Source organism: Tursiops truncatus, chromosome 6 (genome assembly GCF_011762595.2).
Source record: "Tursiops truncatus isolate mTurTru1 chromosome 6, mTurTru1.mat.Y, whole genome shotgun sequence".
Classification (NCBI taxonomy): Eukaryota; Metazoa; Chordata; class Mammalia; order Artiodactyla; family Delphinidae; genus Tursiops; species Tursiops truncatus.
The window spans coordinates 104,719,964-104,733,662 of NC_047039.1; the positions used below are offsets into that span (position 1 = coordinate 104,719,964).

General features: G+C 59.1%; 1 protein-coding gene across 4 annotated transcripts in view; it reads left to right on the forward strand.

Moving 5' to 3' along the window:
* NEK6 (NIMA related kinase 6) overlaps positions 1 to 13,699 on the forward strand; it is an 85,618-nt gene that overhangs the window by 50,932 nt on the left and 20,987 nt on the right. For 3 of the 4 annotated variants that reach the window (XM_033858578.2, XM_033858577.2, XM_033858576.2), the window contains exons 3-7: positions 1,966 to 2,106; positions 3,479 to 3,541; positions 6,589 to 6,699; positions 11,116 to 11,224; positions 12,272 to 12,379. In XM_033858578.2, coding sequence (XP_033714469.1) covers positions 1,966 to 2,106; positions 3,479 to 3,541; positions 6,589 to 6,699; positions 11,116 to 11,224; positions 12,272 to 12,379 — 532 coding nt within the window. Of the gene's footprint in view, positions 1 to 1,755; positions 1,780 to 1,965; positions 2,107 to 3,478; positions 3,542 to 6,588; positions 6,700 to 11,115; positions 11,225 to 12,271; positions 12,380 to 13,699 lie in introns of those variants that run through there. The other variant, XM_073806591.1, reaches the window with a different exon arrangement.

Here is a 13,699-nt window from a genome sequence, read left to right on the forward strand (position 1 = left end):
GTATAGGTGAAGGGTGAAGGCTCTGGAGTACCCAACCCCGGGTTCAAATCCCCGCCGTTACTCGTGGTGGGGTCTGGAGCCTCCGCTCGGTTTCCTGAAATGGAGGTTGCGATGATGTCCGCTCGCAGCGTCCTGGGAAGCACTCTGCACGGTGCCTGGCATGCAGTCCGCGGTCAGTAAATGCATGCTTGCTCGTCTTAGGTGGACACGCAGTGCATAGGTAGGTCAGTTGCTGTGACTGAAGAACTTACCTGACAGAGACCAGCAGGTGCTGGTAAGAGCATCGTCTTCTTCCTCCGCCAGCCCTCCCTTCTGCTCGGGTCCCCGGGTGGAGCATCTTCAAATCTCTGGAGTCCTGGAGACTTCAGAGTCGGGGTGGGCCCAGCTGTCATCTTGCTGAGGGAAGGAGGCAGCGGGATTGCGGGCTGCGAGGCTGAGTTCCATTTCTCACTCCTGGCAAGAGGGTCCCCGTTAGGGTCTCCTTGGCCCACGGCTGAGCCTCGGCCGGTGCAGAGGCGGTGGGTAGTTGCTCGGGGCCCCCCTGGCTTCCTCACTCCTGCCCTGCCCACTCCTGCCCGTAACATGACTGCAACCACGAAGCACCTACTGTGTGCAGGGCTCAGCGATCTCATGGGACCCTCACGGCCACCCTACTTCTCCCTTATAGACGAGGCGACCGAGGCACAGGGTGGCCGCCAAGGTCACCAGCCAGCGACCCAGGCTGATTGGCTCCACTGTCAGGTTTCCCAAGGCTCTTCCAGGGCCTACTGGTCTGTCGTTGGCATTCCTAGTAGGGAGAATTCCAGAACACAGCCCAGTGAAATACTTGATCTTCCACACTCTCAGATGATCTGGCCCAAGTCAGGAAGAGACATTTTTCACTTCAGAAAATTCAGCGGCTTATTCTTGCTGCAGTGGGGCTTTCAGGGTTCCTTGCCCCACCCCTGCTCCCCAGACTGAATCCTGCACACATTTCTGCACACCTACTACGTGGAAGTCATCTGGCAACAACAGACACCCTTTCTTCATGCCACCATCCAGCTGGGGAGGGTCCCCAGTGTCAGTGATCCCCCGCCTGAGAGTAACAGGAGGGAGGGTGCATCCCGCCAGGCTGACGTGGGGCATTCTCTCCCCCCCTTCCCCTCCCAGGGCCCAGCGTTGGCGCCCCCTCCTCTCCTCTTCCCGAGAGTACCTTTGCAGGTGTGTTTGTGTGTGTGTCGGCGGCGGGGAGGTACCTGGCCACTGCTGCCTCACCTGTTGGCTCCATCCCTGGGCAGGTCCTACAGCTTAATCATGGCTTTCAATGCTGGCCCCTGGAGAGTCATCACGAAGTCTCCAGATTCTTCACGTTGCCATAAAGGAGGCAGTGTATCCAAAAAATGGGCTCAGAGCGTCAGGCTGCAAGTTTAACCTTCGTGTTCTCGTCTCTGTGATGGGACTGGCTACCCCGGGAAGGGAAGCTGCCGCTTTTAGGATGACTTGCAGGGTTAGGGTTGAGGTTGCACATGGAGGGCCCACAGGGCCTCCCCGTGGTTGTGTGACTTCGGTGAGTTGCTTCCTTAGACATTTATTGCACCTACTCTGCTGCCTGGCTCCACCGGGACAGAAAGGATTCAGGAGTGACAAAGGCAGGCAAGGCGCTGGCCCACAGAGCCAGCCTTCAGGGGGCGGAGACAGAAATGAGCAAAGGAAAAAGTGATCACGTACTGAGGGGTGGTGGTAAATGCTGTGGAAGGGATCACATCTGCAGAGTGGGGTCCTTGGCATCAAATGGAGCTGGTGTGGAGAGCGCCAGGGGGCGAGGGGGGCTCTGATAGTGGGGTTGGCAACCAGGGTCCCTCCTTCACCTTGTAGGGGCACTGCTGGAGCTCAGGAAGGGGCAGCAGCCCGCCGCCCGCCCCCCACGGCTCCTGGCCCTCCGCTCTGCCTGGCTGGTCACCGATGCCCTCTGTTCCTCCCCTCCAGAGGCACCCGAACGCCCTGTCTTTTCGCTGCTCGCTGGCTGACTTCCAGATTGAGAAGAAGATCGGCCGCGGGCAGTTCAGCGAGGTGTACAAGGCCACCTGCCTGCTGGACAGGAAGACAGTGGCTCTGAAGAAGGTGCAGGTGAGCCAACAGCCCCAGGGGGTCAAGACCACATGCAGGAGTGGCTTGTGTCCGAACATTGTAGCTCTGGTCTAGTCCCGTCTCTTCCCTTCCCTTCCCTCTCTCCCTCCCTTCCCCTCCCCCCTCCCCTCCCCCTTCCTCTGTAAATGAGGGAAACTAGTACGCATCTCACTCACGGGGCTGTGGGAGAATCAGGGCGACGTGTCTTTGTGGAAGCTCACTGTAAGCCATAAAGGAAAAGAAGAAGGAGCATGTGCTGAGCACCTGCTGTATACTGGATCACGATGGAGCTCAGGGAACTGTGACAGCACCCCTGTGGGTAGGGGTCATCATCCTCCCAGAGGTGCAAAACAACTCACGAGGGATGGAGGGAGCTGAGACTCAGATCTGTGGCCACCGACGCTTGTGCTCAGCTCTGGGCTTGAGTCCCCTGCCCGACCTCTGAGTCCCTCCTGAACAGAGGAGTGGGGTCGGACAGATGGGCTTTAGGCAGCAAAGTCCAGGCAGGAAGCTTTTCCATGAGAGCCACTGAGCCCGTCTGAACGCTGCTTTGCTGCAGAAACGGTCTTGAATCCTCCAGCAGAGCTTCCAGGGTCCCTCTATTTGCTCATTTACCTTAAAGAAGGAGATTAACAGTCTGGGCAGAGGAGGCCCAGGAGAGAGAAGGTAGCTGAGACACAGTCACGAGGTGGGGAGACAAGACGAAGACCCCCCGCCTGGAGCCGGCCAGCGTGGTCGCCTCCTTGTTGATCTGTGAGCTGCACGTGAGGCCTCTGATGGCCGGAGGAGAGACGGGCTCCTCTTTGTCTGCCAAGGAAGGGCTTACCCGGGTTCTCTTGGTGTTGGTGTTTAGTGCCAGGATGGGTTCTGTGGTGGGGCTGCTGCAGTGTCGCCCTCCTGTTTGTTCCTGTGAGTTAGAAGATGCTGGGAGGACCCACACAGTGAACACTAGGGGGGCTGGGGGTCAGGGGGCGCATGCTGTACCCCCTCTTCTTACTCGGTCCACATGACGGTCCTGTGAGGTCAGGCTGTTGGCCCCATTTACAGACGTGAAGACTGAGGCTCCAAGCATGTTTCCTGCCACTTACCAGTGCGCGACCTCAGCAAGTCACTGGGCTTCTCTGGACCTCAGTCTCCTCCTCTGTAAGTCGGCGACAGTAACTCCTGCCTCATGGGAGTTGCCCTGATGATTTGGTGGAAATTGGTCAGCACAGCACTTGGCGCGTGGTGGGCACCCAGTAATACGAACTGTTGTCCTTACAGGGTTCCCTCGGCGAGGAGGTGGGAGAACCCGGACTGGGGTCCTGGGCCTCGTGCCCCCTCTGGGGGTGCTGGGTTTTAACCACTCTTTCTCTGTTTCCTCTCACCCAAGATATTTGAGATGATGGACGCCAAGGCCCGGCAGGACTGTGTCAAGGAGATCGGCCTCCTGAAGGTGAGTGCCCTGGGCTGAGCGGGGGTCCCTCACTTCCTTGGGCCAGTCTGGGCCGCATCATGTCCATCACAGCCCTCAGCCCGTTAGATTCAGAAACAACATACCTGCGGGGGACAGCAGCTTGTTTGTTTTCTTGTGGCCTAGCAGGGACCCCGCCTCACCTCTGCCCAGTCCTCATTCTGCCCCCAGACTGGCTGTCCTTGTCCCACGTGGATCCTGGATGTGGCGGCCCGTGGACCAGGCTACCGGGGAAGGAGCGAGGGTGGGCATTGGGTTGAACTTCAGTTTGTCTGTCTCTTGTCTCCCTCTCTGTCTCATCCTGTCTTTCCTCTCAGTCTCGTATTCGTGGCACGCACATCTGAATATTCAGCCGCAGTGTGTTCTCTTTTCTTCTCTCCCATCCTCTTACTCCCCCCAGGAGATGCTCTCTGTTGGGGAGACGCAGCAAAGCCAGCCTGGGGCACTGGGTAGAGTTAACAGCCAAGCACGTGGCCCTGGGCTCCGGCTGCGGGCGGGGCCCAGGGCCCCTGAGCTGTCAGCCTGTTGGGCTCTTGCTAGGTCTCCCACAGGGAGGAGGCACAGTTGGGGATGGTCTCCCCAGGGGTAGCTGGTATGCCCGCTCCTCTGTGGGCGGAAGTCCCTGGTTCAGCCAGAGCTGGGCTGACTGGACAGGGTCATGTGAAGGACAGACGTGCAGGGGCCCATCTAAGGCGAGGGATGGTGGTGGTGTCTGTAGTCGTTCCTTTCCCCCTCCCCGCTGGCTTCCCCACTGGCCTCCTGAGAGTCAGAGATGACAGAACTATCTGGACTAGACCAAGCCTGGTCTAAGGGCTGCTCTCTCCTGGGGATCCCGCCCTACTCCCCAGGCTTAAGGTTCAGTGTGGAAGGAGGGGGGCAGATTGTAGTGGCCTTGAATGCCACACTCAGGATGTGAGACTTGAACATGGGAACAAGAGGGGGGGCCCTGTAGTGGCTGCGAGCAAGGGGCCGTGGCCAGATGGGAGTTGTGAGCGCTCGCTGGGGTGGCCCCTGGCCACGATGGGTCCTGGGGGCAAGGCTGGAGGCGGGAGGCTTGTAGCTATCACAGGTCCAAAAACACCCTTCAGATAACATTTTTAAAGTTTTACGAAATGGTCAAATTCGGGACCTGCTAGTGATGCTGGGAACTGATTACCCAGCCCTGGGGAACAGCTGTCATGATCACCCTGCCCTGTCTTCCCACTTGTGGCCAAGAACACGTGTACTGCTCACACGAGTGAGGAACTGTATGCGTGTGCACACTGAGCCAGGCTGTTCGGTTCCTGGGCGCAGAAGTGTGTGACCACAGCCCCTTTGGTGAGGCCGCCCCAGGTGGCGTGAACCCGGCCTTTCTGCGGGAGGGCGTTCTGACCCTCCCCCAGGCTGCAGTGCCGCCAAGTGCGGTCGGCCGTGGGCTTCCGAGGCAGACCCACCCCTTGCTCACTAGCTGTGGGGCTGTGGGCAGGCTGCTGACCACTTGGGGCCTCAGTTTCCTCATTTGTCAAAGGGGGTGATTGACAGCAGTGCTGTGTCTTCAGAGGTGTTGGTGGAATTAGTGAGAAGATGCATTGGGAGGACTCAGTGTAGCGTCCGGTCAGAGGCAGCCCTCGTTGCCATGGTTATAACCTCTGCCCCAAGGCCAGCCCCTTTCCAGAACTTGACCCACCTCCCCGGCCTGCCCGTGGAAGTCAACAGGATGTTCCAGGGCACGAGGTGTTTCCTACAAAACAGAGGGAAACACGGTTCTCGGAGGGGCCACTGGGTGACATCGTTCATACCGTTCATGCCAGGACCATTGAGAGGCTGCCAGACGTGGGGCAGGAAGGCGAGCCCTGTAGGAGCCTCCAGGGCTGGCTTAGGGAGAGAACAAGAGGCGGATGTGTGGCTGTGTGATGTCTGCCGACGTTCCCCTCATTTCAGAATCCAAGACTGGGTGCGGGGCGGCATGCAGCATAGATGCACGTCCCTTGCCCAGCAACCTTCTGGGCCTTTGGGAAAATGTGCTTTCAAGTGGCCTCTGGAGGGGAGCCCCTGTGGGCAGGCGACCACACTGTGGCAGAATATTTGCGTCCCCTGTGCCTTCCCCAGATCCTGGAATCATTTTGGTGTAAACAGTTTCAGTTATAAGCAGTTGCCAGGGTCTCCTGTTAGCCAGCCAGGGGCTGACTTCCAGTCAGTGGGGTGCTGTCCTGTCTGGAGAACACACGGACGATGGTGATCGGGCCAGAGGCAGGGCTCTGGCACTGAGCACCGCACTCAGGGCAGCTCTCACACCAGGAATGATTTTTTTTCCCAAGATTTCACAAAGAATGGGTCAGGGGCTTCCCTGGTGGCACAGTGGTTGAGAATCTGCCTGCTAATGCAGGGGACACGGGTTCGAGCCCTGGTCGGGGAAGATCCCACATGCCGCGGAGCATCTAGGCCCGTGAGCCACAACTACTGAGCCTGCGCGTCTGGAGCCTGTGCTCCGCAACAAGAGAGGCTGCGATAGGGAGAGGCCCGCGCACCGCGATGAAGAGTGGCCCCCACTCGCCGCAACTAGAGAGACAGCCCTTGCACAGAAACGAAGACCCAACACAGCCAAAAATAAATAAATTAATTAATTAATTAAAAAAAAAAGTGGGTCAGAAATTGAGGAAGTGGGAAGGAAGAAGGAAGGAGACGGACACTTCTAAGTGCTCTGCGGAGTGCAGTGACGGAGCAGTGGGGGCCTGGCCCCGCCCTAGAGGGGCCTGGGTGGTGAAGAGGGGGGTCATTTCCACAGTGTCTAGTGAGTCTTAGCTCTGTGCAGTCACCATGTCAGACGTTTCAAGGGTATCAGCCCCTGTAATCTTCACAACTTCTCTCCAAAACATTATGTCCATTCTGCAGAGGAGGAAACTGAGGCTCGGGGATGCAAAATGGCTTTCCCAGTGTCACCCAGGTCTGCCTGACTCCCAAGCGCAGGCCTTTCCCCCCAGATACCCCACCTCTCCAGCTGTACCACCTCTCAGGGCCTCCCTACTCCCTCTTTTTCTCTCTTCGGACAGCAACTGAACCATCCAAACATCATCAAGTATTTGGACTCGTTCATTGAGGACAGCGAGCTGAACATTGTGCTGGAGCTGGCAGACGCGGGCGACCTCTCGCAGATGATCAAGGTGAGGGCGCCTGGTGGGGGCCGGGTCGGGGGCCCCTCCTCCGACCGGGTTCCTCACTGCCCTGGCCTCAGGCAGAGGTGGCCACTGCGGGACACTCAGCCCCCCTTGCCGATGCTCACAGGCCTCAGCTGTGGCCCCTCTCGGGTCCCACCCGCGCTTGCTGGGAGAAGGCCAGCTATGGGCAGTGGCTCGTGGGCCACTTCTGCCTTGCACAGGGATGGGGACAGAGCCCCATGGAGGTCGGACCCCAGCTCATGGAATCTGGGAAAGTGTCTATTGGGGCCAACTGGCTCATTTTATAGAAGGGAGAACTGAGCCCAGAGAGGCTGAAAGACCTGCCCGAGGATCCCACACGTGGGGACAGACCGGTACCTCTGGCCCAGGTCTCTATTTCTGGCCTAGGGCCCTCCAGTGGACATCATCCCCCAGGTGACCTTCCTGCGGCCCCTCCAGCCCTGGAGAGGCGTCTTCCTTCCCATATAATGGCCGAGGCTGGGGGTCTCGGAGTGGTTGGGCAACTTGCCAAGTCCCACAAGCAGTCCCCAGACTGCCCCGTCCCCCTTGCCCCACCTCCTTGGGCCCAGGACCAGGTCCGCCTGAGTCTGCACTCGGGGACCATCACGGCTCCACTGATGGGCACCTGCTGTGGGCCACAGCCCTGCCGAGCACATGCATCGCTCACCAAGTCCACATCGTCCTTAGATAGCGAAGCTCAGAGAGGTTTAGTAACCTGCTTGAGGCAGCACAGCGTCCAAATGGGACCCCCGGGCCTGAGCTCTCAGCTTCACTCCTCGCTCCTTCCTCAAGGTTCTCACTCCCCTGCTGGCTAGACCCTCATCCACAGAGCGCTGTCGTGGGGTTGCATCGCCTCCCTCCCAGGAGCCCAGTCTGTCCGTGAGCCACGCTGGGCCACGCTCAAGCCCACACCCTGCTCTCAGCCACACTTGCAAACAGGGCCAGACATGGATTCTCTACCTTTCCCACCAGGCACTGGGGATTGAGCAGTTAATTGCCCGGCGCCTGCTATTCTGAAATTTGGCTCCTAGGAATACAGGCGTCTCTGGGAAGCGGCATTACTTGAGCTGTTATCACCTGTTTTTATATTTTCGTTGACATATTAATGCATTTGCAGGGACGTTAATCTCCACACAGATCCCTGGTGGAAACAGATGTGCTATATCACGTCTTACTTCTTTTTCTCCCCCCCCCCACCCCCGCCCCACTTTGTTTCTCCTTCCCATGCCATTCTCTCACAGAACACGCATGCCTCCAGCATCCACCGTGTGCCCACCCCCATGCTGAGACCTAGGGATGCTGCTGGCGGGGCAGTGCCCTCAGGGAGCTCACCTTCTAATGGGAGGGCAGGGCTGTGAACAAGCAGTCATGAGCTGCCATGAACAAGCCAAGTTCAGGGTCTGTGGGAGCCAGGGAAGGCTTCCTGGAGGAGGTGACACATGAGCAGAGACCCATGAGGGGATACCCGCAGCCCAGAGGCAGAACAGCTTGTGCCAGAGCCCAGAGGGATGGAAACCCAGGGGTCCACAAAGTACTTTGGTCCAGGAGAGCACTGGGCGAGGGGAGGGGTGGAGAGCGTGAGGCGGAGGGTGGTCGGACCAACCAGGGCCTCATATGCAGGCTTAGGATTTGGAACCTTGCCCCGAGGTCAGCAAGAAGCTTCCTGAGACTCGTGGTGCAGAGTAAACATGACAGCTTTGTGTTCTGGAAGAAGGACTGGATGCCCAGTGGAGGGAGGGGCGGGGCTGGGGGGAGAACAGCGGGAGGAAAGACCCTGGAATATGGCCTGTGGTGAGGGTGCTGCACCCTGTCAGCCCCAGGGGACCCCAGACCCCCTCACAGCCTCTCAGTCCATGGAGTGGGGCTGGAGTCAGACAGTGGGGTAGGGGGTGCTGGGCAAATTACAAATCCCTCCCCTCCCTGAACCTCAGTTTCCACCCCTGTCCCGGGGGCCTCACAGGGGACGGCCGTGTGGGAGCTGTGGGACCCGGATGCAAGCTTCTTCCAGCCAGGAGAGACAGGAGGGAGGCACGTGGGTGTCCAGCACCCTTTGTGCCTGGCCTGGGGTGGGGTGCCTTCCCTTCACCACGTGCCCCTTCCCAGACTTCCCTGGGGCCAACCCTGGCTCAGGGTTCAAGTCGGTCACTCACCCCCTGGGTTTCTGGGGGCAGTGGCCCGGCTTCCGGGCGCCTCAGGCCCTCCTGTCCCGGGAGCCCTTCTCCTCACCTGGCCTGGCACCTCCCCTCCCTCGGTCACGGGGCCCCTCACCCTGCCCTGCCCCTCCCTGAGCCTGTTCCCCCTGCTGTGGCCCTTCACCTGCAGAGCCTGGCTGGGTGCTGTCCCCAGCAGGCGGGACAGGCAGGGCAGGGCAGTAGAAAGACCCTGGGCCCAGAGTCAGATACACCTGCTGGATGACCTTGGACGGGTCCCTGTGCCTCAGTTTCCCTGTCTGTAATGCACCCAGCACAGTGCCTGGGGCCTGGTAGCAGCTCGGTTTCTCTGGCCTTTCCCACTCTCTAGCCACCTCTGGATTTTGAGGGGAACAGGGGCCTTGCCAGGGCTCAGTCTGGGGCCATACCAAGGGCTGGCCTGGGAGGCCACTGGCCAGCAGACCCTGAGTCCCTAGGGCCCCCAGCCTCAGGGGCCAAGCAACACCACCAGGGCCATGGTGCCGGCGTTATTTACAGTGGATGGTGAAGCCGGGAGCTGCTGCCACCCCAGAGCCCACCAGAGACTCTGCGCATTCCTGCTAAATGTCACGCACACCAACAGGACGTGACAGTTAGAAAGTCACGGCTCACAGCCGTGCACATCCCCGCTTAAATGCTCTAATGAGGATAAGCTAACATCATGGCATGAATAACACCCCAGCCCGGCCCACCGCAGAGGTCTGGGGCGCCCGGGAGGGATGGGGGTCCTGTGCTGGGGGGTCCGTGCCAGGAGCCCGGGGCAGATCACACATGAGGCCTCCTCCGAGAATGGAGCCTCCTGGGGCTGTAGTGCCAGGCCAGGGGCTCCGCTGTGACTGTCCCAATGTTGGAGGGGCCCACATCCAATCCCAGCTCTGCCGCCCCTGCTGGGTGACCCTTGGCAAGTGACTGAGCCTCTCTGATCTTGATCCTTCATCAGGTGGTTACTGGTGTCCTTAGAAGTGGGTTAAGAACTTGGGTTTCCTGAGTGGAAGGCCTGGGGTTGAGCTGTTGTGACTCTGCCCCTTACTAGCTCCCATGTGGCCCTCAGTTTCCCCATCTGTGAGATGGGTGCAGTCATCCCTGTGTGGGGCCCAGCACAGACACTGCATGTGACATGTGCCTAGCAGAGGTTAGCTCGGGTCCCACCTTCTACCCCATGCCCCATCCCAGGCTGGGAGTGTGTCCTGGGTCCCCGTCTTCCCTGTGCCAGCTCGGCTGCCCTGACAAAGGGGCCAAGGCTTCTCCCCTGGCTGCTTTCGAAAAAGATGGTTGCTCTGAAGGGCACAAAAACCTGGGTCCAAGGTACCAGCGTGTGAGTCATGCCCCCCGACCCACACAGGCCTGGCTCACAGGAGATCCCCCAGAGGGATGCTGATCTGAACAGTGGACGAGGGCACGTTCCCAGTTCACTTCTTCCAGGTCCTTTGGTTACTTACAGCTCCCTCCGTGCAGCCCGGGTGGCTTTTGGTTTTTTGGTTTGTTTTTTTTCTGGAGCATTATGTGTGATTTTCCAGGCAACAGAGTAGGTTTTGCCTGTCGAAGCTGAGGGGGTCCATTTGAGAATGTCAAGCCCGCTTCCTTGAGGTTCTCGCCATGCTTGTTAATGGTTATGTGTGCTGGGGTTCGCTGGCTCCAGGGAGGGGAGCTGTGATTGAACCACAAGCATGGCTTGGGTGTCCCCATCCTGGGCCAGAGCAGGGCCAGGGCAGAGAGTCCACACCAGTCGCTCCTGCAAGGAACTCCCTGTCGGGCAGTGGGAGGAGACGGATGCGTGTCCAGGAGATTCCAGGGAAAGGGTGATTGAGAGTAGCCTTCAAAATGTGGTCCGGGGGGACTTCCCTGGTGGTCCAGTGGATAAGACTCTGCACTCCCAATGCAGGGGGCTCAGGTTCAATCCTTGGTCGGGAAACTAGATCCCATATGCATGCCGCCACGAAGATTCTGCGTGCCACAACTGAGACCCGGCACAGCCTAAATAAATAAATATTTTTTTAAAAAAAAGAAAAACATGTGGTCCAGGCATTCCTTCAGCAAAGCCGTCCAGGACATCCGCTTTGGGTAAGGTCTGCCCTGCCCTTAGGGGGCCCGATGCTGGTGCTGGCGGCGGACAGACGACTGCTGGGGATAGGACGGGGCCAGTACCCTACAGCTGCCCTTCCTCTCGGCCCATCACCCAGGCCTGCCCATGTGTCTGTCTCCCCCACTGCAGTATTTCAAGAAGCAGAAGCGGCTCATTCCCGAGAGGACAGTGTGGAAGTACTTCGTGCAGCTGTGCAGCGCCGTGGAACACATGCACTCCCGCCGGGTGATGCACCGAGGTACGTGCTGGCCCGCCGGGGCCTCGGGGCCCAGAGCCGGCAGGGAGGCTGGACCCCAGGACGCAGCTTTCCCCTCGGCTCCGGGCTTCTTAAGGGACAGCCATGTGGAAGTTGGACCACTTTGTATTCCCCATCCCGTGGGTGTCCAGCATCTCGCCTGTCCTTATGGGGTCAGAGAGTGGGCGTGTGAGGCCCCAGGCTCGAATGTACACCCGTGCCTCGTGGCTCTTGCCCCTGTCAGGGGCCCCCCATGGTGGGAGCACCAAATACCGTGTAGTTACATGGACCCCAAGGACAGGGACCATGCTCGGCACATACTCTCCAGCCCCCAACACCAGCCTGGAGCCAGCACAGAGGGGGCTGCAGCAAGGGTTGGGGGGAGAGACTGGGAGAGAGGTGACCGGTTCATGGCCAGTTCCAGTACTGCCACCAGCTCTGCCTGGGAGGGCAAGGAAAGCATCCTGGAAAAGGGAACTTTAATATGGGCTTTGAAGTCTTAGTAGGAGTTGGCTGGGCAGAGGAGGTAAGTGTTTTTGAAAGTTGACATCATCCTGAACTGTGAGGAAGGAGCCTGCTGGAAGGAGTCACGTAGATGACTTCACTGATTCGTCCCTACATTCATTCCACCTGCATTTATCAGTGTCTGCCGTATGCGAGGCATTGCCCTAGTCACTGGGGAACAGCACAGGTTACCTCCCTGAGCGCCTCCTTCATCTGTTACACAAATTTTCTCAGAGTGCCTGCTCTAGCTGTAAAAGAGGAAAGGAGCGCAAAAATCCCTGCCCTCCTAGACCTCACAGCAGCCCTGTGACAGAGTGAAGTTAGACCCATTTCACAGATGAGGAAACTGAGGCTACGTTTCTCAAGGTCCACAGCTGGGCAGAGGCAGGGCTGGGGCCTCGCCCTGAGGGAGCAGGACTGGAGGCTCAGCCCCCATCACCTGAAGGGCCCTCCCCTCCACCCACCCCCAGGCCGCCTCCTCCGTCCTGCCCCTCCCCAGCCATCCCCACCTCTGATCCCACACCAACCCCTGTCCTTCCCCTGCAGACATCAAGCCTGCCAACGTGTTCATCACAGCCACGGGCATCGTGAAGCTCGGTGACCTCGGCCTGGGCCGCTTCTTCAGCTCCGAGACCACCGCGGCCCACTCCCTAGGTAAGGGGCCTGTCCGCGCCCAACCCCCCGCAGGGTCCTGGCTGACATGGGAAGATGCGGACCCTGTCCCCATGGTGCCTTTGGTTGGTTAGCACAGCAAAATGCCTCGTTGAACCCCAGACATTCTTCTTCAGAACAGTGACCAGAGGGGAGTAAACCAAGGCCCCGAGGAGCCCAGGATGGGGCTCCCCTGCATCCTCACGCGCTCACGCTCTAGGGGGTGGGGAGATGTGGCTCTGTGGTCGCACTGGCAGCCACTCCGTCTTTCTCGTTGCCGCGTGGTATCCCATCGTGTGTGAGTGTGTGCGTCTGGTTGTTTTGAAACCCTCGTCCCCATCTGACCCCGGAGGACCCCTGGCCCGGCCTCCTTAGCAGCTGGTGCGTCGTGGTTCTTGTGTTAGGTCAGAATGAAAGGATGTTCAAGGACCTGCCAACCCGGGAGTTCTCAACACTTCATTCACCTACGCAGGCTGTTCCTCCTGCTGGGGGACGTTCGAGCTGTTCCCGTTTTGGGCTTTTAAATAGGCAGTTTCAAAGCTGTGGGGACCAAGTGCTCACCCGGTAGAGGTGACTTTCTAGCTGAGCTGTGGGGAGTGAATAGGAGCTGGCAGGGCATGGGGGAAGGGATGAGGTGATCAGGGTCGAGGGACCTTGGGTGGCAAGGAAGGTGGGCGGGGCCTTGAATGCTAAGCTCAGTGGGTAGGCACCACCCCAGGAGTGCCGGAGCGCTGAGGGCCAGGCGCCGGTGGAGACTTGGAGGTCACGTGTGTGTTTTGGGTCACGTTAAGCACTACCCAGCTTCAGAATCCGGATACGTGAGTGAATGCAAAACTTGGACCCATGAAGAATTTTACGTTTAATTAGAATGACATTTAATTAGAAACCAGCAAAGTCCCCAGTGGAACACAGAAGTAGGGTCCCCTATGTGCTATGACCAGGGCCGTGGGGGAACATTTCATGATGGGGAGGGGTGTGGGGGCACCTCCCCTTTCCCTGAGCAATTCCTGGCTCTTTGGGGTGGCGTTTGAGGGGACGGTGCCTGAGGCTCACCTCCCCGTGCGCTGCCGCGTCCACAGGCCTGGCCCCTTGAAAACCACTCTGTTCTGCACTCATCCGCCCCGCACTCCACGGCCCAGCCAGTACATCTCGTGTCTCCCTGTCCCCGAGAGCCTGCGGCATGCCGGGAGACACACAGCGTCTTCTGGTGACGGCGGAGGTGCTTTCTGGAAGACACAGTTTCCTGGTGGAAACTGTCACTGTTCATACAGGTCCTGATGGCTGGAGGCTCTCGGGGTGCAGCACACAGTCTGGAGAAACATG